The sequence below is a fragment of the Neolamprologus multifasciatus genome, chromosome 15 (genome assembly GCF_963576455.1).
Source record: "Neolamprologus multifasciatus chromosome 15, fNeoMul1.2, whole genome shotgun sequence".
Lineage (NCBI taxonomy): Eukaryota > Metazoa > Chordata > Actinopteri > Cichliformes > Cichlidae > Neolamprologus > Neolamprologus multifasciatus.
Window position 1 is genome coordinate 16,646,615 of NC_140453.1, and position 27,388 is coordinate 16,674,002.

General features: G+C 39.1%; 1 protein-coding gene across 1 annotated transcript in view; it reads right to left on the bottom strand.

Annotated features, from left to right (window-relative positions):
• rgs6 (regulator of G protein signaling 6) overlaps window positions 1-27,388 on the bottom strand; it is a 107,333-nt gene that overhangs the window by 74,207 nt on the left and 5,738 nt on the right. Inside the window, exon 2 of the mRNA XM_085133734.1 lies at window positions 26,100-26,420. Coding sequence (XP_084989860.1) covers window positions 26,100-26,330 — 231 coding nt within the window. The 5' untranslated portion in view covers window positions 26,331-26,420. The remainder of the gene's footprint in view (window positions 1-26,099; window positions 26,421-27,388) is intronic.

Genomic DNA, 27,388 nt, shown 5'->3' on the forward strand with positions numbered 1-27,388 from the left:
GATATTAGCAAATACAGCAGATAGATTACATAGAGAAAGCCTTTATTTTAGCTTTTCATATTTCCCTTTAGCCGAACAAGCACAATCTAGTCAGATTAAAAACAACAGTTTAATGCCATACTGATCCGTCAGGCTTTTTCACATTCCAGACAGATCAGCTTAAAGTGAAATTCGTGGTACCGCACTTGTGTCCATTTGTTAGTTTGAACAAAAAAGGGAAAGACAACCGCGTTTACCAATAAGTAAATATGTGCACAGAAGCACAGATCAAACCACAGTGGATAGTCTTCTTTTAAAAACCTCACTTACAGTACAAATTAATTCTTTGTATTTTATGATTTGTTTCCCACAGCAACAGGATAACAACAGCACCGAGATGGTGCAACTCCCCCTGAATGCCAGGGGCTATACCAAAACTTTGATCTTTTATAATGTTTTTAAATCACAACATGCTGGAATCAGGCTTTTTCACTACAATATGATGTCGCTCTTCAGAGCTCAAAGAGTTCAAGTGTGGTACTATAATGGGACGCGACATGAAACTTTTTCCTCCTAGATGTTTTACGACATCAACTCTAATCTGTATTATTGTAAAGCAGAAGCATTTAGGAACCGCAGCAACTTAATCGTGATGTGGCAGATGTCGTAAAATTGTAGCGTAAATGTTACCAGTACGATGCTGAATTGGTAACTGCAGAACTCCTAACCTCCTCTGGCATTACATCATCTCAAACTGTGAACTAAAAAGTTTGAGATCAGCAGGCTACACCACCCTGATCCACTTCATCTAAATTAATTTGCAAACAAATTGACACCCAAGCTCCAAACTTCATACTTCATCTTACCTAACATGATATCTGTTTTTATTAATAACAACCTTATTTAATAATGCTACTTTCACACCTAATACTCTCCACGTATACACATTTTTTACAAGTTTCTTGAACAGCTGGTTTGACAAAAGACTCATGTAAGCTTTTGTCTTGCAGAGGTTTTGGTTGCCTTTAAGTAAATGTGTTTGGCTTTAGTAATGTTATGTTTCATCCCTTTGGTGCCACGCGTCTTCTTTATGACTTTTTCAAACACTGATGAGTCACACACGCTTAAAGGGCACTTAAACATTACCCTTAAGTTACCATATAAAGTAAGGAGATAAAAATGATGCAGATGCTTTTTCACATCCTCTAAGTTGCATTTAAAACAACATTGTATGACTGCGAGGCCCAAAACTCAGTGTCACAGCCATGACATATCACTTCCGGGCTTCAGCCTCATTACAGTATTACCCCCACTCGTATTCACTCTGTATTTTGACAAATGTTTTGCTGCTTCTTCTGTTAGCGAGGACCTCTTCAACCTCTACCTGCTTTGATTCAGTTTTCTTTTCATGCACCCTGGGCGGTCTTTATTTCTAAAAGGTTTCCCTTGGGGAGATTTAATTGCACTGCTCCCTGCTTGTTTTCTAAAGAGGATATTCTTGTTTTGAAGCAGCAGGGAGTATGTGTAAAAGTAGCATCATGCCACGAGTGTTTTTGCAAAAATTAAAGCTTCGGGAGATGGGTTCATTCATAGATGTGTGAATGAACCTAACCTTTCATTTAGTAGTTTTAAGCTAACCTATTGCTCCAACACATTTACAAATTGTCCTTGCACCCATGTGTATCTGCTCTCTCCTTGTCTGAGATTAGGCTAGAATTTTAACTAGTGTGCAAACCATGAGATCGTGAGATGTCACATGGTCTGTTTTCACATGCAAGCATCCACAGCCTTTGAAGCAATTTACTTTACTTTCTTGTTTAACAGAAGAATATGCTTTACAAGATGCCCACTGTTGCACAGCCTCACTTGGCACTACTTGTTCAAGGTAAGTGCTGCTTAATTAGAAAACGCTAAGTACTGTCCATTATTGAAACCAATGCAATGTGAGCTTGCAGCTTTGAGTGAAAACACTCTTGGCAAGTTTTGGTTTCACAGCCAAAGAAAATTTAAGGGCAGCACTGAAAATACCAACAACAATCAACAGGCAACTAATAAAACTTATGCTGGTGCTTCAGCTGCCAGCTCCCACAGCAGGGTCCTCTAGACAACAACGTCAGGGGAGAAACACTGCACCAGGTGCAGCTGAAGAGCTCTATAGCAAGCACTTTACTTTAAATGTCCAACCCTATGGAAAGGGAGAATGAAAATTAAGTTTGAAAGTGGTTATACAACAGGCAGAAGTATCAATATGTTTTGCTATTGAAAGTGGGAAGCAGAAGAGACACATCATGGCTCACCAATTATTGTTATCTCTTCTAAATCAGCAGAGTTAATCGGACCGAGACTTCTCTCGTCCATATCTTTTAAGGTTAGCCTGTGTATTAGCTGTAAAATGTGTAATATTATGCCTGGATGGCAATAATAGCAAAGAAATTATTGTGGAAAGCGCAACAAGAGAACTAATAAAATGCCATAGCTTTGTGATATCATTTTATAATGCTGTTCCAATTTGATATCAAACAAACAAACAAAATCCTCAAATTTCTGTAATGTGTGAGTACATGGTAATTAATGCATCTGATCTTTATGCTGCTTATCTTCTTACTGTAATTCACATTACAAAACAAAAGGTCTTGATTTCTCTTAAAGAATGTGTTTACTTCTGGTCCCTCTTACCTTAGCAGGCCTTGGACCACAGAATAAAATGATAACTCGAAAGAAACAAATAGAAAAAGCACTAGCTGTTGTTCTTGTATAATAAGAGCTAGTGTGTTGGCTAGTGCCTATACCGGGTTTCTGTTATGGACTGTACTGTCCATCACATGCCCCAATAGCCACGGGGTGCTTCACACACTGGTTTTAACCCCAATAAGTCCACACGCACTGAGCTGCTAAGTGTCCCTTGGCTCTTTTCCAAGTGGAGCTGAGACATTGTCTGGCCTACTTCTCACTTTGCTCAAGTATTATTCGCAGCCAACACTGAAACTAAACCGTACAGTAAAGACACAGATAGCGTAGAGAGAAGCGAGAGAGAGGCAGAGAGAGGAGACGGGGGAGAAGAGAGAGAAGAAGAAAATAATAGGGTGTGGTGCAAAAGACAATCAAGCATAAACAAGAAAGTCGTGTGAGTGGATAATATCATGCTATCAACAGACCATACCTGCCGACAGGTATAAGATCCAGGAATCTGAGGGATTGTCAAGGCTGTTTCTAATTCTAGTTGTAGCATATTCACACTATTTAATGAAATTAATGACAAACATAACATCAGCTACATGCAAAAAGACTTTCTGATGTCATGAAGTGAGACTACGATATATTAAATCGAACATTTTTATGACATCTCAGCATCTTCAGTGTCACACATTGTTGGTGGTCCCATTCGACTCATGATGCTTTTGTCAAACCACATACAGCGTCCGTCTTGGAATATTTGAATGATAAAAGTTGGAAAATAGTTGTAACTTGTCTGCACAAGAATTGACAACTGCTGAGAGAAACACAAACCAGGAAAAACTAAAATAATTGTACCCATCAATGCCAATATCAAATACAAACTGTGCTGGCTAGGATAAGCTCAGCTCTCTGTATATTCAGGCCAATGCAGTTTCCCTCAGTGTGAGAGAAGCAAATTAGTAAAAGTACAAAATCTATATTTTTTAAAGATCAGTTTAAGAGACAATGAAATAAGTTGCTGTTTTGTGATCATGGCATAGAGAACAAATAAAGTGAAGAAAGGACTGATTGCAACATGGGAAGAAAATTTGCTGTCTTACTTTCATATCATCCATCTAAAGTGTGGGTTGTCTTTTTCCTTTGTGTATGTCTGTTTTTTGTTTATCCATCTAAGTTTTCTAGGACTTGGGGATACATGCTGAGTGTACCTAGCCAAAAAAAAAAAAAAAAAAAATCACATTCATTAATCATAACCTGCCACTTGGTGCTGCAGCCTGTGCTGCTTTGGTTTCTGCCATCCTGGAGCTCCTCAGATAAACTCAAGTACCATTACACCTTGTCCAACATACTATAATGGCCCAGATCCACACAGCCCTAGCCTCTCCATTGTCTGTAGCAACACAAACCCTCGTGGTGCCGCCTTCTAGTATGGATACTTAGAGCAGATGAGTCTGAAAATGAGAAGACAGTGAGCGGCAGATTCCTGGGTAAAATCGCTTTGTTGATGCCAGAGATCGGGGGAGACTAGCCACACAGAAAGTATGTCTGAATGCACAACATGTCAAACACTGAAGTCAATGGATTACAACAGCAGAAGACCACAATAGGTGCCATTCCTGTTAGCTAAGAACAGGAAACTGAGCATACAGTTCACACAGGCTCATCAAAATTAAACAACATAAGAGTGTAAAAGCATCTCTGGCTTGGTGATTCTTGATTTCTGATTTGCTATCAATTTTCAATGGTTGGGTCAGAATGTGGTTGAGACAGGTTCAGGTTGGTGGTCATAGCGTAATGGATGGAGCTATTTTCTTGGCACACTTTCGACCCTTTAATATCAACTGAGCATGGTTTAAATGCCCCAGCCTGCCAGAGTATTGTTGATGACCATGTCCATCCCTTTATGACCACAGTCTACATCTCCTGATGGCTGCTTACAGCAGGATAACACCATGTCACAAAGCTGAAATCATATCAAACTGGTTTCTTGAACATGACCACGGGTTCACTGCACTAAAATAGCTCCCACGAGCCACAAGATCTCAGTACAACAGAGACGTCACAGATATCCAGCTGATAAATGATACAAATAATGCAGCTGTATGACACTATCATGTCAACATGGATCAACATCTCTCAGGAACGTTTCCTTGTAGAACCTGTGTCATAGAAAAATTAAGGCTGTACTGCAGGCAAAAGGCAACCTGGTTCTAGTAAGGTTTACTTTGGAGCGATAAATCTGTGCAATGTTACATAACATTTCTAGTGTACAGATTTACTGTAGAGCACATACACAGGAAAGCCTTCACTTTTGTTACAGTTAGAAATTGTAGCTGCACTGTAAAATAACAGTTTTATACTAGTAAATCTTGCTGCCAGAACTTGGGGAAAATGGATCATTTCAGTATTGATTAATTAAAAGTTTGTCATAATTCTTTGACGTGTTAAATTTTAGAGCTCTCAAGGAACCTTAAGGCTCCTGGGGAGCTGAATCCAAGGATTCTGAAATATAGAGAGAAACCGATTGGGTCAAATTAGGAAATTATCAGTGCTTAAAATGTGCAGTCCAGTAATCCACTGGTACTATTCTCTTAAAGCAGTCTACAGTACATTTAAGCAACCCTGTCCAAGGTGTTTACTATCCATCCATCCATCCGCTTATCCTTTTCAGGATAAGCTGGAGCCTATCCCAGCTGTCATAGGGCGAAAGGCAGGTTACACCCTGGACAGGTCGCCAGTCTGTCACAGGGCAAACACACAGGGACAGACAACCATTCACACTCACATTCACTTGCACATTCACACCTAGTGGCAGTTTGGATTATCCAATTAACCTATCCCCACAAGCTGCATGTCTTTGGATGGTGGGAGGAAGCCAGAGTACCTGGAGGGAACCCACGCAAACACGGGGAGAACATGTAAACGCCACACAGAAAGACCCTGGCCTGATGGTGGAATTGAACTCAGGACCTTCTTGCTGTGCTGCTAACCACCCTGCCACCGTGTGTTTACTAAAACACTCTAAATGAGTGGTTGCTCAGATTCTTTATGATAATGTCTCCTTGTGGATGTGGAGATGATTCATTCATGTTCAAATCCTGCAAGTAACCACTTCCTATTCATTTGAAATATTTAATATTTTTGTACCTCTGTAGTCGGGACTATCCCGTCCCAGCTGGATGGGGATAAGAGAGACTGCGTTCAATGGGCTGTGCTGCTTCATTATTTTGGCTCGATCTGCTTGCCTGGCTGCTACGAATTAACAAAACAGGTGTCACTACATTGGGCTGAAGCAGCTTCACAGTGCATTAGCACAATAATGGCTGCAGGTGTATTTATTCACAGTTGAGCTCAACCTTCTATCCAAATATTAACACCTTTCTGAATATATTCACTTCCACACTGAAGAGCTCTCTCTCTTTCTCACACTCTCTTTTTTTCATAATCGTGTCTCAGTGCGGGGAATGTGTGCGTACACGTTTAAGCTTTGTGTTGCTGTAGTCCTTTCATATGCAGTCCTTTGTAATTTCTGCCAAAAAGCGACAGGAGGTTGTACTATGTCTCATTATGGCATAGAAAAGGCTTTTGTCATTGTTTCCTTAACAAAACAATATGGTAATCCCTATTACAGCATGAATATCTGTGGGATTAATTAGGGATTAAACAATTTGCCCACAGGACAAGACCGCTGTATAACCGACAAAGAATTATGGCAGCACAGAGCGCAGATAAACAATAAACTGAACAGTTATCAAATGATATCGCCCGTGCTTATGAATTGCCATCTGCATCATAAATATCGTTCATATACAATCTCCACTCTGGTACACCTACGCAATAGCTAATATTTGTTCTAATACTAACAATGTTTCTTCATTTTTTCTTGATGGTTTTGTATTTATATTACTTGTTTATGCTTCTGGCTACAGATTAGTGTTTTTCCCCCACTGGTGCATTTTTCTTATTTGTGTTTAATCATTGGCTGATCATCAAATCTCTTATGGAATATTAATGAAATTACAAATATAGCATCAAAATACAAGTTGAGATGACATTTTTCCAGTGAAATGGGAGACTGTGTTCTTTGATGTCACTTCAAACGTTGTTTAAATGCAAATTTTTGCTGTTCACTTCACAATGTGAAAACATTGTCTCAAAGGCTTACAGATACATGACATTCTATTATATTTTTAGCAGTGTTGTAAGTGTAACAGGACCCAAAGGCAGGTTTAAAAAGTATCGCAAGTGCAAAAAAAAAAAGTGCAAATCAAAAAGTGCCTGACAAAACCCAGGCAAACAAATAATAAAGCCAAAAATCCACAAATAAACAGAAACTATGTATGTACAAACATGGAGAAAAGGACAAACAAGAGACAACAATCGATGTTTTGCATCAGTAGCTCACATGAAAACCTGGAAAGCCTGACTTACACAGACAACATAAAACAAACAAAAAATAAAGTAAAAAAAAAAAGCAGTGCTAAGAACATTCAGGGAAATATACTTAAAACCAAAAGCAGCCACTGCGTGTAGCTGTTTGAGATGGAAAAATGAATACAGTTGGGTCTAAACGTTACTGAACAAGGACACTTTTTGTGATTGCCTCTTTACACACACAAAATAAGTATAAACATTCATGAACATTAATTATTTAGTGGTTACAGACATTTTTATACTCAATACCCAATTTATGAGCTTGGAAAAAGAGGGGTTTTTTATCATAAGGACTGTTTTAAAAAACTGGATAAACAATTGTCTGCTTGAAGTCTACAACCCATTGACATCACCAAATGTTTCCTCCCTTGAGATGCTCTGCTAGGCCTTCACTGCAGCCACCTTCAGTAGCTCCTGGTTAGTAGATCTTTCTGCATTCAGGTTTGACTGCAGTAGCTGAAAAACGGGCTCTCTTGAGTTGAAATCAAACAAATGACATCATCATTGGAAAATATCCCCTTTCTTGAGAAACTCTTGCTTTTGCAGTGTGCTTCGGTTCAGCTCCCATTTGCACTGTGAAACACTTTCCGGTCAGTTTTGCAGGGAGCCTAAGCAGGCAGTATAGCCCTGTAGACTTTACTATTTATTACAATATAAATTGTACACTTTATCCCGCTACTATCACCACTCACATCGTCACTCAACACTAATGACCCATTTTGACTAGCAGCCATACAGACCTATGCTTTAACATTGCCTCAATCATGTCTGACACATAATGCTTTGGATCATTTTCTCTTCCAATCCTTCAGATTTTTTTTTTCCAAGATCCATTTGAGATGTTTTCTACCTGAACATAATCTTCTCCCCTTTTCGAGAGTGTACTCAGTAGTTTGCATCTTGCTATAAACCCTCTGTATTTACATTCATGAAGACAACTCTTGATTGTTGACTTTGAAAGTATACACCTACCTCCCCAAAATAATTATGTGATTATTCCCTATAGTTGTCTTATATAATATTTCAGGCCTTTTGGTGTTGCTGAGCTGGTGAGTGCATTCATTCTTCTTAGTATATTCATACTATATTATTGATTTGGCCTCTTCTAAAGTTTTTGCCATCTCTCTGAAAAGTTTATTTTTTATTATTATTCTCATTATTGTTATTAGTTTGAATGATAGCCTCCTTCACTTGCAACAACATGTCATTTGGACCTCACATTTGAGTTTCAGTGAACAGCAACTAAATGCAAGTTCAACAGCTCCCTTTTTTGTGTTTCATTTGTCATAGGATGATAAGAGAACAGGCCTCAGCTGGCTGTGAAACTGCTTGTCAATTGTCCAATTTTAAGCCTTTGAAAATGAGGGACTGAGTTAGAAATGTCTGCAATTCCGAAACAGTTATTACAATATTTTTGTTACACCTCTTGAATTAAAGATGAAAGTCTGCACTTCAATCACATATTGATGGGTTGATTTAAAATCCAGTGTGATTATGTACAGAAGTAAAACTACACTGCACTAATAACAGTATGTCATTGTCCAAAAATGTATGGCCCAACACACTTTCTATGCAACGCAGTGTGTTTAGAAGTTCCATATATCTTTGAATGGTGGGAGCGGGAAAAATTATTACTCTGGCAAATTCAGGTTCAGGTTACTTTATCTCTACCCATAAATAGATTTGTCTGCAGTGGGGAGTCATCTAACCTAATGCACATTTTCAATACAAATACAAATAGCAGATTAGCATAACACAAAATACTGATGAAATAAATAAATAATGACAGAACAAATTCAGTGGGAAATGGGAGATGGATGATAAATGAAGCTATGGTAGGTGATTTTGTGTCGTTTGGCTTCAAACACATCCAAATGAACACCTGAAACAGGACAAACTGACATATCACAGACAGCGTCTGGTCTACTGGGTTCATCTTTAATGGTGAGTTGTGTTTTTAGAGCTGTCAAATAAATAGCAATACAGAGGATAGAAATATTAGGTAAATGTTTTACTGACTTACAAATAAGTCAGTGTGTGTTAATTCTGCGTTAATGTAACACCTCAGTTCATGTACAATTACACTGTGGAATTTCAGACGAGGTGGTTTAAAACATGGTTGACATACTGCCACACAATCTTTATCTGTCTCTTTAAAACAGCCAGGAAACTCACTGATCTGAAGTCAAAACCACCACAACACACACGCTTACATATTCACATATGCACCTAGAGATCTGGTTGCAGTCACTTTACATTCATATGAACCAGTGAAAATCGGAAACGCTGACAAGAAGCAAGGCCAAGTGGGTTCATCTGACACCTGCTGTCCGACACAACCAGAGCATGACAAATACACTGATGCCTCAATAGACTCACAAAACCAACAGGCTCTTTTCTGCCAGATAGGAGTAAACAAGTAAATGGCCTTACAAGGAGTTTAGACTAGTCCAGATCAGACTCATTCAAGGGCATCTGCTTGTAAAGTTGACTCCGTTTTTTCCCCGGCTCTGATGCTTTGATGTTTGAACATACACGGGCACACAGCAGGTCTCGTGAAACTGTGTGGGAATTAAAAATAATCCAATGCTCAGTCAGTGTTTCACTCTTCAATTTCTTTAATCACAGGCAAACAAAGAATTAACTGTCATATATTTTAGACTACGACTAAAAATAAACAAAACCTCTCATGTTCTGTCTTGGATGTGGTAAAATAGTCACTCCTGATGCCAGAAATAACAGAATAAGAAAACTGAATCTGTGCAGGAGTTAAGTGCACACTGAGGAGGATTAATCTGGATTAGAAGTGAGAGAAACAGGAACTCAGTGGGGAATCAGGATGTTATTATTTCTGCCGGCACAGGGAATGCTCCCTGAAGGACTGCTGCCACTTTTTCACTGTCAGAACCAGATTCCATCGCTAATACTGGCCAGACCTGCTGTCACGAGTTCCCCTTATCTTTTACTTTTGATAATTACCAAGAAGAAAACAACAGGGATCACTTTATCCCCTCGTAAACAACAAAAAACAAAAACCCTCCTGTCACAAGTAAAGATATTAATTTCTAAAACAAGGAAAAAAAGCACTTGACATTTTCTTCCAGAGTATGTGTTTCCCCTTGTGTTCAACTTTTCTTTTAACTTAACAGATCTGGTTTGTGTCATACGCCAAGAAAACCTAGCAAAACAATTATATCAGCAACAGTGCCGCACTATGCAACGTTGTCATGTTGCGGTATTTATTTCAGTCAGACTGATTTATTAGAGTTTGGTGTCTAGGCTCTGAGTTCATCACTGCCCATACATATAAAAGAGGGGAATAATGAGTAATTATCCCACCCGAGGCTACAGCTGGACGCCGGTGTGGTGGAACAGCATGCAGTCATGCAGGGGAGCAGCAGGACTGACATGTCAGAGGGAGAGATGGAAAACTTTACAGCGTAAATACACTGCCAAATTGGGAGAGTGTGTTTGGTACGTGAAGTGAGGAGAATGAGGCATGTTAGTGTGTATGACGCAGTGCAGCTTGAGAACTTGAAGGCTTCACTCCTTAAAGCAGTTTGCCTCTTCAAAAACAAGGGTAACAACATGCTTCAGAAAAACCAAAACAATGCAATTCAAATTAAAAGAGTAAAAAGTAAAAGAATGCTGGAAGTAAAAGCTATACAGTAAATAAGAAAGGAATAATAGGGAAACAAAAATTACAAGATAAAAAAATGAAAAATACATAAAAGAACAAGTGCAAAAACTTAAGAGTGCGTGCAGAATGTCACAACAACAAAACTCAGCGGGATAGCACTTGGACATATCCATCCAAGAGAAACCATAACAAAACAAAGCCCATCATTTTCAAATATAGCATCTAGCTTCAGCTAATGAATGGAAAGGTGAGTGATTTGGTCGCAGGTCAAGTCAATAACAACATTATAAGTTCAGCACTGTTGCCTTTTCCTTTTTCAAGGCATCATCTTACCGAATCTTATGTAAATTCATCTTAACCCTCAGTCACACAGGTTTAAAGACCTGTCAACAATCATCAGATAAAGGTGAAAAATGTGTATTACTCGACCTGTTGCAAGTGATTGCTGGATTGTTTGCTGTAAATTCGATGGCTACTGTCCTGGTCACACAAGCTTAGGGGTTGGTGGTTGACCCCTGCGCTAACCATCATCGCGAGGGGCTGCAAGCAATAATTAATGTGAAATTAGTTCCAAAGTTGTGTTAGGGTGCGGCACCAAAGAATTTTTTTTTTGATTGCTTTGGTTTTAGGCAGATAGCTGAGGTCACTGGTAGTTTTCATAGAAGACACATATAAATTGTCTGCAACTGACGCAAACAGGAAACAACGAGTATTGGCCTTGAAAAAAAAGTTGTGCCTTTTGAGATGTGCTTGTTTTAGCGTTAGCACGACTTTTACTTTGAAGACGAGCTTCTCTATTTTTGTTGCCATTTCCAGTTTGGATTGTATTTTCTTTCAAATTCCAGTGCAGTGGCGATACTAAATGGTGGCTGTTTGCAGACGATTCGTCATCTTCCATGCAAGCTGCAGGCAACTGTTGCAATCCTCTAGCAATTAAAGGTTTTGTGTTGCAGTTCCTGCGATTCAACAGATTCTCCAGCAGCTACCTGAAAACTGTCAGGCGATACACATTTTTCAGTAGTGACTGGAGGTTGCGGGGGAGTTGTCGACCGTTCTTTTGGGCCTTAGTCCATTATTGTTGACCCCAAATACATGATTCTCATGATTTGGGATTTTTTTTCAGAATTTCTTTTCCATTTTTACTTTTTTCCCCATTTTTACTTCTTGCCTTTGTACCTTTTCCTATGAGGTTTTTAGTGTTATCTATGTTTTATTAGCTAATTAGTTAGTTAGTCGCCTCAGTATAAACATTCCCTCAGTGGCTCAGTGGTGTTAGTGCATGGGCAGTCTGTTGACAGGCCAGGGGAAGATTCATCTCTGTCTGTCTACCTGCAAAGAGCATCTGTTGCCATAGGGTGGGAATGTTCAACACATGGTACAAAAGCAGTCTGGGTGATGCTCTTTTTCTTATATTGTGTGTCCATCAGCCAGCCGTGGAGAACAACAAAGGTATAACACAGAAAGAGCTGAAGTGAAACATCAGTGTCCATGGCAGCCACTGTCTGTGCTTTTGATACGGTACTTTCTGGTCTTTGATATTTGGCTCCACATTTCTCCCTTCCCCGTTTCAGCCTATTCATCAACCAATCAGCATTCAATCGCTGCACGGCTTGAAGTGTTAAGAAGTGTTCAGTTAAGGGACAGAAAATCATTAGATACCAGCTCATGAAATGAGTCAAACAGGAAAAAAGTGATGGTTTCAAGTTTCAAAGTTAACTGCCATATGCAGGGTAAGGAGACGCGTTTCCCTGTACAATTAAATTGTTTCTTTGTCCACAGATGACAAACAGAATCGATAGAATGAAGGATTATTTTTAAAAAAAACAGTAGAAACAATCATAAAGAACTATGTTAAGGACAATAAAAGAAATACAATGAGGTGTTCAAAATATATATACAGACAAAAAGACAACTTGGAGTACTACGTTAGCATGTGCAGTAGACGAACAGTAGTGTGTTTGCTGATGATTGTGTGTTGCATGTCATAACTGAAGTTTGAAGTTTCTCTTTTCAAGTTGAAGTCAGTGAGAGATCGAATGTACACCCTGAATGGGGTCACTAACAAACCAAACAACCTTTCTCCTCAGTCCTGAAATATTTTAGTATTTTCCAGGTTGTTGTTTTTTTCTTATGGCCTAACCTCAGACTTCCTACAGTTACTGTTACGGTACTTTGTGCCTGGATGTGTAAACAAAATATTCGATCATATATGCCCGTGTTGTATTTTTCAGATAGTTTCGCTGCCCTCCAAGTGAGTGAAATGCTCACACAGTTCACAGGATTGTGGCAACAAGCAAAAATGGAAAATTAAAAAAGTGATGAGTGATCACCTTGTCATCTTAAAATTTGCAATTTAAACTCTTCCAATTAGCCTCTCCCTGCCACCTTGATTTGATTAGCCTGCTGTTCTCTACCTGCTCTGTTATTATGAACTCTCTTCAGATATCTGCGGGCGGCTGCGCTGTGATTAGATGCGCTTAGTCATTTGCTAAGTGACAAGCGGGAGCACACAAACCTACGAGCAGGCATGCATGAACACACAACACCACACACACAGTTGCATTTCTCACAGAAAAAGGCTTAGATGAGAACAACAACAGTGGAAGTCTTTACATTTACACATTTTATGCCTGCAATACTCGTCTTTACTTCTAAATTTTTGTGTCATACAGAGAAATTATATTTGTGTGCTTGTCCACATTATTAACATCCAAACCATTCAATACACTGCTAAATGCTTGAGCAAGATAAATGAAAACTGAGAAAGTCAGATTGAAAATCTAAAAATAATTGAACGTGACCAAAGTGAGAATGTTGATCCGCAGTATCTGCTTGGATACCGTGATGTCATTGGAGTTCAACAGAGAGCTATGCACAGGTTCAGCTATGATTCATACTCTTGCTCACCAGCGAATATCTTTGCCATGTGAAATTGCCTAATAAATATGCGCTGGACAGCAGTGACTAGGCATGACTGGAATTTTATGGCTCATAAAGGGGCTCAAAGGCATAAAATAAGTCATAACCTTGTGCAGTCTGCGTTTCACACTATAAACAGACAATTAGTTATTAACTCCTAAATAGTAACATTAAATCAAACTGAATTGTTTTTATTGCTGCATGGACATTGGAAAAAAATGCATGCAATTAAATTGGGATGTTGTTTAAAGGAGTTTTAATAAATCACTTAATCTATTTAAACTGTTGTTGTGATTTGCCTGCACCATCAGAGGATTCCTCTGTTCAGCAGAACCCCATACACGTGGAGGAGAAAAAGAAGAACAAGATTTTACCTCTAAAAACCTTCAACTTGTTTATTAGTTTAAAAGCTGCACCGTAGACTCAAAGGGATGAGGGTGCTCAGATTAAAGAAAAAGTAAGCATATACCTGAAAATTTGCATATTAACATTTTATTTTCTTCTTAGCGCTTCTTTGATATGCTCTGAACCCTTTGTCAGGGCGTTTGGCACATCAAAACAACAACAAAATGAGCACAACATCCTGCTGGGGCTGTACAACTAAACAACAAAAATACTCCTTTTCTTAAATTAGGTGGTGTGTATGCGCGCGCGTGTGTGTGGGGGTGGGGTGGGGTGGGGGGGAACTCTTCTGTGAAAGGCTTGAGATCTGAACGGTGAACACCAGAAGATTGGGTTAACTTTTCAAACAGCCACTTATTACTGCTATTGCTTATGTTTCATCCACATGGCAGCAAATGTTTTGTGGCAGCCTCTCCCATAGGCCCTGAACTCAGCCATTTCTAAACAGAGAGCAGTAAGTGCCAGCTTTGTGGCACATGGGCATTACGTTGAAGTGGTTCAAGAATAAGGATCAGCTAGTGGGAAAGCAATAAAAGTCTAATGAAGCTTAGCTGACAGTAGTTTGATGCCCAATGTCTGCAGAAAATATGTTATTTTTAAAAGTTAACATTTAATCTTAAATCTTTATTTATAAAGATTTATTTTTAAATTATTGCTTCTGCAAGAGAAAATGTATTAAAGTTACAGTGTGTAAAACCTCACCACTAGATGTCAGTATATTGCAGATTGCAGATAACTGAATTCCGTTTTCTTACCTTTAACAATTCAAGTGCATAATTCTACCTATGGTAGCCACTGTAGGACAAAAAACTCCTATTCTGGGTTCATCTGTTGTGAGTGTAGGCTGTCAGTCTGCTGTCAATGTGTGTCCATGTCTATTTACCCTGAAGAAAGCTAGAAAACTTTGTGAAAGAGGTTTGATATGAGACAATGAGTCAGCGAAACACATTTCTGACCAATAACAGCGATACTGAGGTGAGTTTTTGAGATTATCCTAAACATTCGTGTTAGTAAGTGCTGCTGTTTTTGCTGTCCGTCTCTGTTATCTACTGTTAGCCTCCGTTAGCCTCTGTTAGCCTCCGTTAGCCAGCGTTAGCCTCTGTTAGCCTCCGTTAGCCACTGTTAGCCTCCGTTAGCCAGCGTTACTGAAACTTTCTTTGAAGTGTATCTAACATTTGTCGATTCAGACACTTGCCGAATAAATTCCTATACAATGTGAGAATGGAATCAAACTGTTTATCAATGGGAAAGTGTGATTTGGGTTTTTTTTTAACGAACACTTGAGCCCATCATTAGCATATTGTTAGCTTATAACCAGCTGCTGTTGTTGTTATTTAGCCACCTCATTGCCATTTGTCTGGAGACGGGAGGGTTGCATGTCTAATCTCCTGACAATAAGTACGCTTATGCAAGTTTTCATGAGATAGAGCCCCAACTTCAGTTTAGGAAGTAAGGCTCGTGTGGGGGAAGAGGATGACGTTTTATCCAAATGGCTGTCTTGTTGTGTCCTTCCTACGTGTTTTTAAAAACATAGATAAAACATAGGTATGATCCCTCATATCTTGGGTATGAAGGTGCAGAGTTCTCTTCTCCTCAACCTTTGCTATAGTACATATGTGGCTGGTTTCTAGCACACAATTAGACAGAACAGCAATCTTAGCTACCGTATTTAAGTTGCCAGGGCAACATCGCAGCTTCCACATTTTACATATCTCAATTCGTAGTTTATAAGAATGCATCACTTGTTGGAAGACATCATTTTACAGTAATCTATGTGCATTTATGTCTATAATATTGTTTTTCTATTAAATTAATATTTTTTAAAAACCCAACCGACTATACCTTTAAGTTGCTATAAGATGCAGGCGATCTTAAATTGAGTGATTGTTCTGGTATTTATTGCTCCTCTTACAGTAAGTCATTGTTGACAGTTCATTGGTTGTGTTCAATATTTTCTCCATTAAGAGAGCTGATGATGCATATGGAGAAAGGGTTTACATTAACACATGGGGATTTATTGTCTTTGTGGTTACGATATATGGTTCACTACTGATATTGATTCCTCTAATCTCTCAGCTGAGAAGAGCTACTTTAAAGCACATTATGAGGTCAAAAACATAAGGATTTGTCAGGAGGAAGGTGCTCCAAATAGAGCTTTAGGTAGTCGCTGAAATATCTAGCTTTTGAGGGGAGGCCCTGGGAGGAGACGGGTGATGCAATTTCCCAAAGTAGTGTCTCCATCATTGAAATCATGAGATGTTCTGGCCTCTGACTGAGTTCTGTGGCAAGAGCTGAAAACAGTTGAGAGACTCAAAAATGAACACTTCGTCATAGGATGGCTGTACATAAAAAAAAAAGATTTTTGTTAAAATATTACATTTATTTTCTATTTGCATATGCAGAAAAAAAAATCTGTAAAAAACAAATAAATAAAAATAAATTTAAATTGAAAGAATGGATGGAACCTAACTCATGCCATGCTAGGAACCTGGTGAATATTAAGAGTTTTATCACAGTGTGTTTCTCAGTAGGATTACATACAAATAAACAAATGGCCCATCATTTAAAAAAACATGGTTTTTGAATCAATGCACCTCTTCAAACAGTAGCTTCATGGTGGCTTTTCAACCTCTGAGCTCTCTTTTAAAGCACGTTCCAGCGGCCCAGATGAATATGGGAAAAATGCATCTGTATAAACAGCCTGTTAAGTAAACAGGTCTGCACTTCAACAGCTGCTAATGTCAGACTGGAAATTAAAGAATCGTGGGGGGTGGGGGTGGGAAAAGGTGTGTTACGCTAAAATAACAGCTCTACAAACAAAGGACACACCCAAACTGCAGCATGCACAAATGCTCTCTATCCCACTTCCTACCACCACCACACACACACACACACACACACACACACAGTGTTTCTGAGCAGATGCTGGCTGACAGGTTTGAATTCATGCTGGTGAAAAGGTGAGTCAACACCCTCCACTCTTGTCAACACCATTGAATCTCCTCACCTTAATATCACCTCCTCTCTCTCTGTGTGTGTGTGTGTGTGTGTGTGTGTGTGTGTGTGTGTGTGTGTGTGTGTGTGCGTATTGGATGCTGACAACAAAAAATAATCTAGTGGGGAGAGGAGGAGTTATGTTCAGTTTCTTAGACAAACATCTATTGTACGCATAGATTTATGATTTTAAACCAAATAGGATAAAAGCATTAAAAATAAATAGAGGGAGAATTAATTAAAGTGATTAGGAATCAATTAGAACAGCAGACATTAAGATGATAGAATAAGAAAGTGAGGGGAGGGGTAAAAAAGAAGAAGACATGGAATAAAGTCATACACCATCTTTCTAGCAGATGAATGGGTCCCTGTGGGCGAGAGGCATCACTTCTCATCCTAATTACTCTTCAAACACTGACCCAGTATCAGCTCTCATGTTCTACCCGCATTTAACTCTCCAAGCACTAAAATCGTCTTATTTTAGTTGTGTATAAAATTGGAAGTTAATTATCTATAAGACAAAAAAAAGGAGAAACTTAATTCACCTTAATTCACCATTAATTTGAAGTGGTTCGATAGTTTGGGTCTCAGAGCTTCGGAAACGGTGAATTTGAAGCACAGTTTGCATGCATCATGATTGGCGACTCATCCAAAAAGACTAATGGGAATGCAGTCCTGGGAATACATATTTAATCACAAAGCAACCTTTTGTGTAATGGCCAGTGTTGGGACTAACGCGTTATTAAGTAACGCGTTACAGTAACTACGTTATTATTGTGGTAACGAGCACGGTAACTAGTTATTATGCCAAAATCAGGAACGCGTTAGTCGTTACTGGAATTTAGATAGGCTCGTTACTCGTTACTTCGTGTGGTGGCTATCGCGGAGCTTCCACAGATTCTGTAACATTAGCAAGTGGTGGAGGCAGCAGGTGGAGGAGGGAAAGGGGACAGAAGGAAAAGAGACCCGAGGCGGCCGCCGGTCCAAGTGTGAACTGACCTTCAGGTAAGAAGTTATGACCTGCAGTCTATCTGGGTAAGATATAAACCAAGTTTAGGTGGAGTTTATTTTCGTTATTCTGACTTTTTCCGTACTGCGTACTAGCTAGCATGACGGAGTTCCTATACAGCTGGGTGGGTGCTATGAAGTTAATGATGTTGAACTTTGTTTTGTTCATAAGTTATTAGAGTTGCCAACCGTCCCGTCTGGTATTCAGAGAAAATATTACGCGTTTCTTATTGAGGTGAAAAGGAACAGTTTGTCCCGTAATTCAGCTACAATGAAAAAGGCACAAAGCTGGAGTTATTCTGTGTTTGCTGCACAGCTGCCTCTTCTTCTTTCATTCTCCCCCTTCCTCTCCTGTTTCTACTTCAATCATGAAAACTGATCAATGATCAGCTGATCGGCTCTCTTGTTTGTTTATCGCCCACTTTGCGCCAGAAAGAGGAAACCAGCCGATGTCGCGTTAAACAACAGCAGCACATTTAAGCTTGATCAGCTGTTGTTAGAATTTATTTAATATTAATTTCTAGTATCAGCTGATGTTTGCTGGAGCCACAGCTGCAAAAAAGCTGCTGGTCATGATATCGGTTTGGTTATCTGGTGAGAGGGAAACATGAAGATGAAACCAGGAGATGTCCTTACTGAATCATCAGAGCTGTAATGGAGAAACAGGTTTACCTTTTAGGTGACATGAATGAGTTGTTCATAAGGGAAGTTATGAACTGTTTCTGAGAGACAAATAACACTAGGATCCTTTTCTAAGTAGCTGACAGCTGGTAACTGTGCAGGGGCGGATCTAGCAAAGTTTTGCCAGGGGGGCCAGGTAGGGCATTAAAAGGGAAAGGGGGGCACAAAGAAATACTTTTCTTTCTTATTCTCATTTAAAATGTCTCGCTTTTAAAAAAGAATTATCTGAATCTTACAACAAACGATTGATAGATTGATGCATATATACCATCAAAACAGTGAACATCACTGTCACAACAGCGTTTGTTTTCATTCAAAGGCTTTATGATTTTTCCTATAATGGTGGGCCAGTCTCTAGTCAAAATGCCCAGGCCGATTTTTTGTCCCAGTCCAGCCCTGTATGCAGCTCATCTGCAGTCTGGTGTTGCCTACATCTTCCTATTCAGAAGACAGAATTTCCGAGTTCTGAGTACAATCAAAGCACCACGACTGCAGTTTTTGTGTTGGATGTAAAAGGCGCACATGACGCTGTGACGTAGGCTAGAATCATGGCAGCAGTCAATGACGGTCCAGGCGTGGGATTTCTCTCGTGGAAATATGCACATTATCTTTTCCTTTCTATTGGTAGGTGGCACAGTGCACTTGTGGCAAGTAAGCAAGCTAGAAGACTGGCAGTGCTGGGTATCCAATTATGGAAGCAACACATTAACAAGAGAATTCTGAGTAAAACCAAAGTTACTTTCCCTAGTAACTAGTTACTTTGAAAGTAACGAGTAACTTGAAGTAACTGAGTTACTTTTGATAGAAGTAACTAGTAATGTAACTAAGTTACTATTTTAAAGTAACTTACCCAACACTGGTAATGGCCAATATTGTAAATCAGTAGGTCAGCTTATAAGCAAGTGTTGTAATGCAGAGAGACTGTGAAAGCTATAACTCACTGGAATGGCATTTTGAAGTAGCTTTTGTCTGCATATAAATGCAATGCAGCCCATGTAGCTGGTTGTAAGTGCATTAGTCTGTTTCATCTTCTTCATAGCAGCCAGTGAAGACTCCGACCAGTCACAACCAGCTCTCTAAATGGACACCAAACATCGTCTTTAAAAACATGATGATGAAAAATATAATTTTGTCATGACATTCCTCATTAGAACTATTTAAAAAAATGCTGAATTTACTTAACTACTGTACACAATTGATCTATTTGTCATTAGAAAGCACACCTGCCAGGTGGCCTAGTTCTTCTGTAATCCTTCTAATGATTCAGTCATACTACAGTAAAAATAGAACGACCACCTCTCTACGTATTGGTGGTTGCATTGAATTTGATCAGGTTAGTGAAGGTATGTACATAACTACCATATAATTCATAAACACAGACAGTCTGTCAATAAATATCAGTTGCAGTCAGTCTGTGCCAATCAACCTATCTGTGACCCATCTGCAATCTGTCTCATTGCAATGGAGGATTCAACTCAGCTGGTTGTCAGCTGGTTATGTTATTCATAAAAGCAAGGCTGCTGAGTGCCTGTGTCATTTTGTAGTTTAATTGCCATCCTTCAACAACTACCTCACTATTTCTGGAGGAGTTTTTGAACTGAATCTGAAAAATTGAATAAATGTTTTTGATAAATAAAAACCTCTCCTGACTGTCTTTTTTTGTTTTTTCCACAAAACGCTTTTTTGGTTCAACCACAGTAAAAGATCAAATTTAGCTAAGGATATTATGGTTTGGTAAATGGACTGATTCTTATATAGTGTTTTCTAGTCTCCCCACGCTCTATACAACATGCCTCATTCACCCATTCACAAGCACTTCTAAACTCAAGTGCAAACTAATAAACATTCATACACCTTCACACTCCGATGAACGCAGGTTTTAAAATATATCTTTGTGATACTACGACTTCTTTGCTGGAGAAATCATATTAGATGACAGGTGCTCTTATCCTCAACTAACATGTGTAAGGCTGCTGCTCAGATACATTTTAACTCTACAGATTCATATTTTTGGTATTTTTTCTTTTATCCTTTCCTTACCCTTTGCCTACTGTTTTTCTTTGCTATCACACTATTTTTGCACTCTTATTGTCACGGTCTGCCAGGGCAAGCCGTGGGGATGTTGGAGAAAGGACCCAAACACTGGACTAAGTGCAATGAACAGTGCGTTTATTTACAGTGGGGTAATGTACACCACACAATAAATCTCCAATGTGCTCCCTCAACTCCTGTGTTGTGCCTTCTCCTAAGTGCTGGTGTTCCGTGCTCTCTGCTCCCGTGCCTACGCACACCCCGTGCGTCCTGCTGTACTGTGTTTTGCTCTCCTCATGGAGTCTAACTCAACGATCCTGCGCCGGAGGAAGCTCCATCGCTCTGTTAAGTAGCTCCCCCGACGAGCTTGATCAGAAGCAGGTGTGTGAGAACCTAGGCGTGACCAGCAGCTGGCAGGGCCACACCCATCAGGCCTGCAGGTGGCTGTCCAGCCACACCCGCAGACAGACACACACACGTACACACACAAGCATGGAACACAAGAGCACAGTGCAGCAAACATACATCCAATACAATAATAATAATAATAGTCCACACTGCTCACGGACCTCCTAGAAACTGCGTCCGTGACACTTATACCATCTGTTATTTTCTACTACCTTGTTTTTCAATCTCTCCACACAGCTTCTTTTTCTATCTGTAAACTCTTGTCTCTATCCTGCATCAGGAACTCGTTTATTTATTCATTTACTGGCAATTGGAGTCCTGCGATTCCAGCTCCACCTCCAGCATCTTTAGATAAATGACATTTCCAAAGCCAGATGGACTACAGATACTGAAATAGTCTACCATGAGTTCATCAGTCCTACCACTTTTCTGTCTCATTGTTTTTCTTGTCATCGTGGAAAGATAAGAAGAATTGTTTTTAAAAAAAAGAAGAAGGTTCAAATACACTTAAAAAACACCGCACAGAAATGATCCAGTGAAAAAGCAGCTGAGAACAGAGGGTGAATGTGTAGGTCAGATGAGTCAAAATACATAAATCAATACACAGATTGATTGATACACATAGGTTCATCTCACTAAAATTCTTTTTCTTAGCAGGAAATCTCCATTTATAGATCCTTCATCAACATCACCAGTAAATACTTTATTATATAATTATTATATAACAATAAGACACTGAGAGTGAGTAACATTGTATCAGACAATGCAATCTCATTATCCAGTTTCAGGATATTAAGACACGCACGTCTTCAGTTGCATTCATCCAAATGGGGACAAAATCTATACTGTAGATATCCTCCTGCATCAAATCATCCATAGACCCTTCATACAGATATTCAAACCCAACTTTCTTAGCATCTTGGATAAATCAATAAACCATTGTTCTTAAATAGCCTACAGCAAGAACTCAGACCTACCCAACCGTAGCATCTAAAACAATATCCAACTATGGCCTTTTTGCTGATGATACCACTGTTTTCTTTTCTTGTGGTGAACACACATTGCTGGGGTCGGCTAACGATGAAACTGACATGTTTTAAATTTATTTGACGTAAATGCCTTACACATAGGTAAAACAAGATGACTTATTTTAGGAAATTAAATTTCCTAGTGTAATAATAATAAACCTTGAAAATCTATTTTAAGATATACTCTGTCAGTTTAAATTCTTGCATTACTCTTTAATTTTGTCACATCTCAGTTATTGTTCTGAACTATGAGATAAAACAAAGTTACAAAACGTACAATAACGAGAATCCTGTGGAATTGGTCGATTTGATCAATTTAACACTTGAAATAACTGAAAATTATTGGCCATAAGAGATTGGTCTATTGAACACAAGAGAAATCTCAATGTTAAAGTTGACTTTTTGTTTGAATACTCTAGAGGAACTCTCAAGAGGAAGCTTTGGACTGCACAGTGCATAGCATAGAACAGAACAGCCCACTGTACATTGTACATAAACAATAAATATTAGATCATTTAAGTACATGTATACAAAGAATATATTTGCACATTGACTACCATGAGTTGTATTTTGGCTTATTTGTAGGAAATGGTAACTTTGTGCTTAGGAAATTTGTGCTTATTCTGTTTGCCTTTTGCCTTTTAAGCACATGTGTATATGAACATATTGTGCAGTCATCTGCATGTTTACATTTGTCTGCATGTACAGTGCTGTGAAAAAGTATTTCCTTCCTTCTTAAGTTCCTTTTTTTGTATATTTGTTTTGCTTTTGTTGAATGTTTTGGATTAAACAAATCCAAACCTACTTGATCCTTTGTCTGAAAGTATTTGCTCTCTAAGCACCTTGGCATACCCTTGGTTTTTAAGTGTGCTTTATAAATAAAGTTTATTATTAGTATTATTATTAAACCTATGACTGGTTGTGCCACCTTTGTCAGCAAGGACTGCAGTCAAACATTTGCAATTACTAGGAACAACTCTACATGGCTCTGGAGGAATTTTGTCCCACTTTTCTTTGAGAATTATCAGAATTCAACCATGTCTGAGGGTTTTCAAGCAGAAAATTCATGTTTGATTTGAGTCCAGCCAAGATCGCTCCAAAACCTGGTTGTTGTTTTCATGTGGGTTTTATTGTTTGTTTGTTTCTTTAGTTGCTTGATTTTTTTCCATTTAGTGGTGGACTTGCTTTTGTGTTTCAGGTCATGATCTTGCTGTAAAACCCAAATGTGCTTAAGCTTCAGGACATGAACTAATGCTCAGGTACTGTCTTTCAAGATTTTTTGAAAGAGAGCAGAATTCATGGTTCCATCATGTAAGGCAACTCGTCCTGGTGCTGAAACAGCAAAGCAGTCCCAGACCATCACACCACCACGTTTGACTGATGATAATGTTTTTTATGAAATGCTGTTTAGTTTTATGCCACCTACCGTGGGACTCAAACCTTCCAAAAAGTTCAACAACAAAAGTCTTGGGGGTATATCGAGATATTTCTTGGCAAATGTGAGATCTTTGTGTTCTTTTGGGTGAGCAGTAGTTTTCACCTTGGAACTCTTGGGTGCCATTTTTGCCTAGTCCTCAAATGAGGTCTGCAGTTCTTTAGATGTTGTTTCTGGATGAGTTGTCGATGTAGGCCAGCCATTCCTGGTAAGGTTTCCACTGTTTCAAGTCCCCTAACCTTAGAAATGGCTTCGTAACCCTTTCCTGATAGATGTCAGTGACTTTGTTTCTTAGATCTTGACATGGTGTGTTGATTTTTTAAAGATCTTTTAGCCTACATAACTTTGTTCCATTTAAGTGATTTCTTTCCTTAACATGTCTGGTAGCAATGAGGCCTGGGTGTGGCTGATCTAACTGAACTCAGCTTTTCAAAAAAAATGTGGTTAATCGCAGTTAATTCGTAGGTTAATATTGGGGGCAATTACTGTGTGACAAATATGCAACTAAATGTATGTGTTCAACCAATGTAAACGATTCATTTTAGAAAGGCCACATTTATGACATTTTCTTCTACCTGCACCTTTTTATTCAAACTTGAATAAAAATAAATAAGTAGAATACACTCCAGATATGAAATTAGCTCTTGCTTTGAGTCATTTGAGCACTTGTTAAACTAATTGAACCAGAAAAGGTTATCTGTCCAAACAAAAAGCAAAAATATTGCCACTAGTAAGTTTTATCTTCAAGTGCTGCTTCTTTATATTGTCAAGTGCAAGTGCTGTCACTGTGGTTCATTTCCAGGCTTCATCAAGACTGAATAGGATGCAAAGTAATTTGATAATGCCCACTCAGCATTTAAACAAGTTCTCAGCCTGCATTAAATATCCTTCACATCTCTGATCGCAGAATTTAGTGCTTACTGACAGAGAGAAATTATTTCAGCCAATTTCACCCATTAATTCTTGCATTACAGACACGCTATGGCTAGTAGAGATCATCTCCTCATCTTTTTCATCTCCTCATCCCTATAGAGCCACACTTCTGTGGTCACGATAAATAAGTAAAAATGTGCACTAGCTGCCTGCTGGTAAACAATACTGACACGTTCATTTAGCACAGGAGGCAAGATTGCCCTCAGAGTAAATTCATCTCCTTCCCCCTTGTCTTTCATTCAGGTTGGGGTGACATGACATAGTGCATTGATTCCGTCCAGAGAAACAGTATATTCTCATTCCCTTTCACAATGAGGTCAAATGTCAGGGTCAGCCACAAAACACGCCTTTAAATGGGGTGGAAACTTACAAAAAATGGCAACCGAGCCTCCTTCCTTATATTTTATGTACAACATTTTGGCATTAATTTATCATGGACAGTTTCATTTGTGGTGTGCTGCTTCTAGACAGCTAGTCCTTCTCGACCAGCATTTAGGAGTTAGTGTTCTTTTCCACTATTCTTTATTTATCTATGGTACTTAATGCAGTTGTCAACTTGCAGTGGTGGCTCAGCTGATGTCTTATGTAGTCTCTTCACTTCACACTTCTTTTAAAACCTCATTTCTCACAAAGATGTTCTGCTATTTCTGAAACTATCCTCTCCATAAATTTGACGTGTGTCTTTTCTAATCAAAAGAAACATACTGCAAGCTTGTTTATGAAAAACAATCTCTCACTTTTTCGCCACCTGTCCAAAAACTTTCCATCTCAGTTCGCAGCAGGAGCCTTCATTTCTAGTGTCATACATCAGGGCAGCAGCTCTTCAAATACATATGACTCCAGCTCCAAGAGGAAATTGCTGCATCACCAGGCGATAGGAATTAACTTCAATTTTAGTATGTAGCATCCTAATTATGATAATGATAATTAGTTAAATGTGTGCACCAGCTGCCTGCTGGTAAGTAATGCGGTCACAGCTCATATTCATTTAGAAGAGAGAGCAAGACTGCCTTTGAAATACATTCATTTGTCTTTTAATCAGCTCTGTGTGGCATAAAGTAACTACTGTAGAGGAATAATAATAAACCTCTAAAGCTTTGGGTTATAATCACACCTATAATTATACCACCTATACAGTAAATCTCCATGTCTGATGACACAGACATCAAGTAATTTTGTCCTGTTGGAGTTTATGCTGATACTCTGGCTTCCTCCAATTAAAATACATGTAAAAGATGCATACATGTAATACATGTAAAAAGAATAATGCTAGTTTCAGAACTGGCCTCACTGATTCCAGCCAAACATAGAAATCTCAGAATCACCTGAAACTAATAAAATTTGCTCCAAAACCCTCACAGATCAGCTGAATGTTTGCTTTATTTTTTATTCAAACTTACTTTTGAGTTTGACTGACAGCAAAGCCAAAAGTCTGCAGCACCACCAGCAGCAACCAGTTAAAATTTGTCTAACAAAACCACAAACTACTGTGAGTCAGCAAAAAGATGCTGGAGATTATGCTTGCTCTTACCTTTCTGTAAACAATCATGTTGGGCGTGTCATCATCTGGGTCCACGATGCTCGTGGACCTCGTGGAGAGCAGAGGTCGAGACGGGGTCGTCTGGGCGAGCTCCTTCGGTTCCTCAGCCCCTTCGTCAGGTTCAGTCTTCTCCACGGGGCTCGACTGCTGCTGCTCCTCTTCCTTCTCCTTCTCCCCTCCTTCCTCCTGCTGTTGCTGCTGCTGCTGCTGTGCCTCAGCCATCTCTCCCTTACAGTCGCCTTCCCCGTGTGTTAAATTATCCTCTCTTCTTTGTCTTCTCTTCTTTATTTCCAACTGTGCTGCCTCCAGAGTCTAGGGAAAGAAAGAGAGAGAGAAACAAAGTGATAAATTGGACCATAGAACTGAGCATTGGGCTCCAGTCTCCCATGTCTCTCTATTTTCTGGTTTTCTGTCAGCAGCCACAGGATGGATGCAATGGAGGCATCATCAATTCTCCTACTTTTCTCTGTTATCCCTTCTATGCTACTCCCTCCAGACCCCCGTCACATGAGACTGAAGTTAAAGGAGAATAAAATACATTCTGTTTTTGCTTGATTATTCCAGTCAATCATTTCAGTTTGTGGGACATCATATTTCCTGGCATATAAGAGAGTCACTTGCTTCTTTCCCACAAAGGATGTGATGTCTTGTTTTACAAGGGGAATAAAAATTTGTTTCTTCAGTTAAAATTAGACATCATGTGCATGAATTAATTCAAATGATGAAAATCAGTCAGACGAATATCTCATTTTGAAAACTAATTTGCACGTTCATTTCCATTCAGAGAAGCAGAAGGATAGCAGCAAGAGTGAAAGGGAAGGTTTACAAGATGGTAGTGAGGCCTGCTATGATGTAGAGTTTGGAGACAGCAGTAGTGACAAAAAGACAGGAGGCCGTGCTGGAGGTGACAGAGTTGAAGATGAATTGTGTTACAAGTGACCAAAATGGACAGGATTAGAAATGAGTATATCCGAGGGACAACTCAGGTTGAGCGGCGTGGAAACTATGTGGAGGATGCTGAAGATGGAGTGTCCAGGCAGGAGTAAAAGAGGAAGAGCACAGATAAGATTCATGGGTGTAGCGAAGGAGGACATGGAGACTGTTGCAAAAATGATTGCACATTATTCCAATAAACCACTCACAAAGTACAGAAACAAATTGCAGCAGGTTAAAGGTTGATTTTAAACCCCATAAAATTGCCCTTTAATTTACTACAGAACAACCCATCACTGAATCATGCACAATACATGCAATATATATGACTCCACACACACACACAC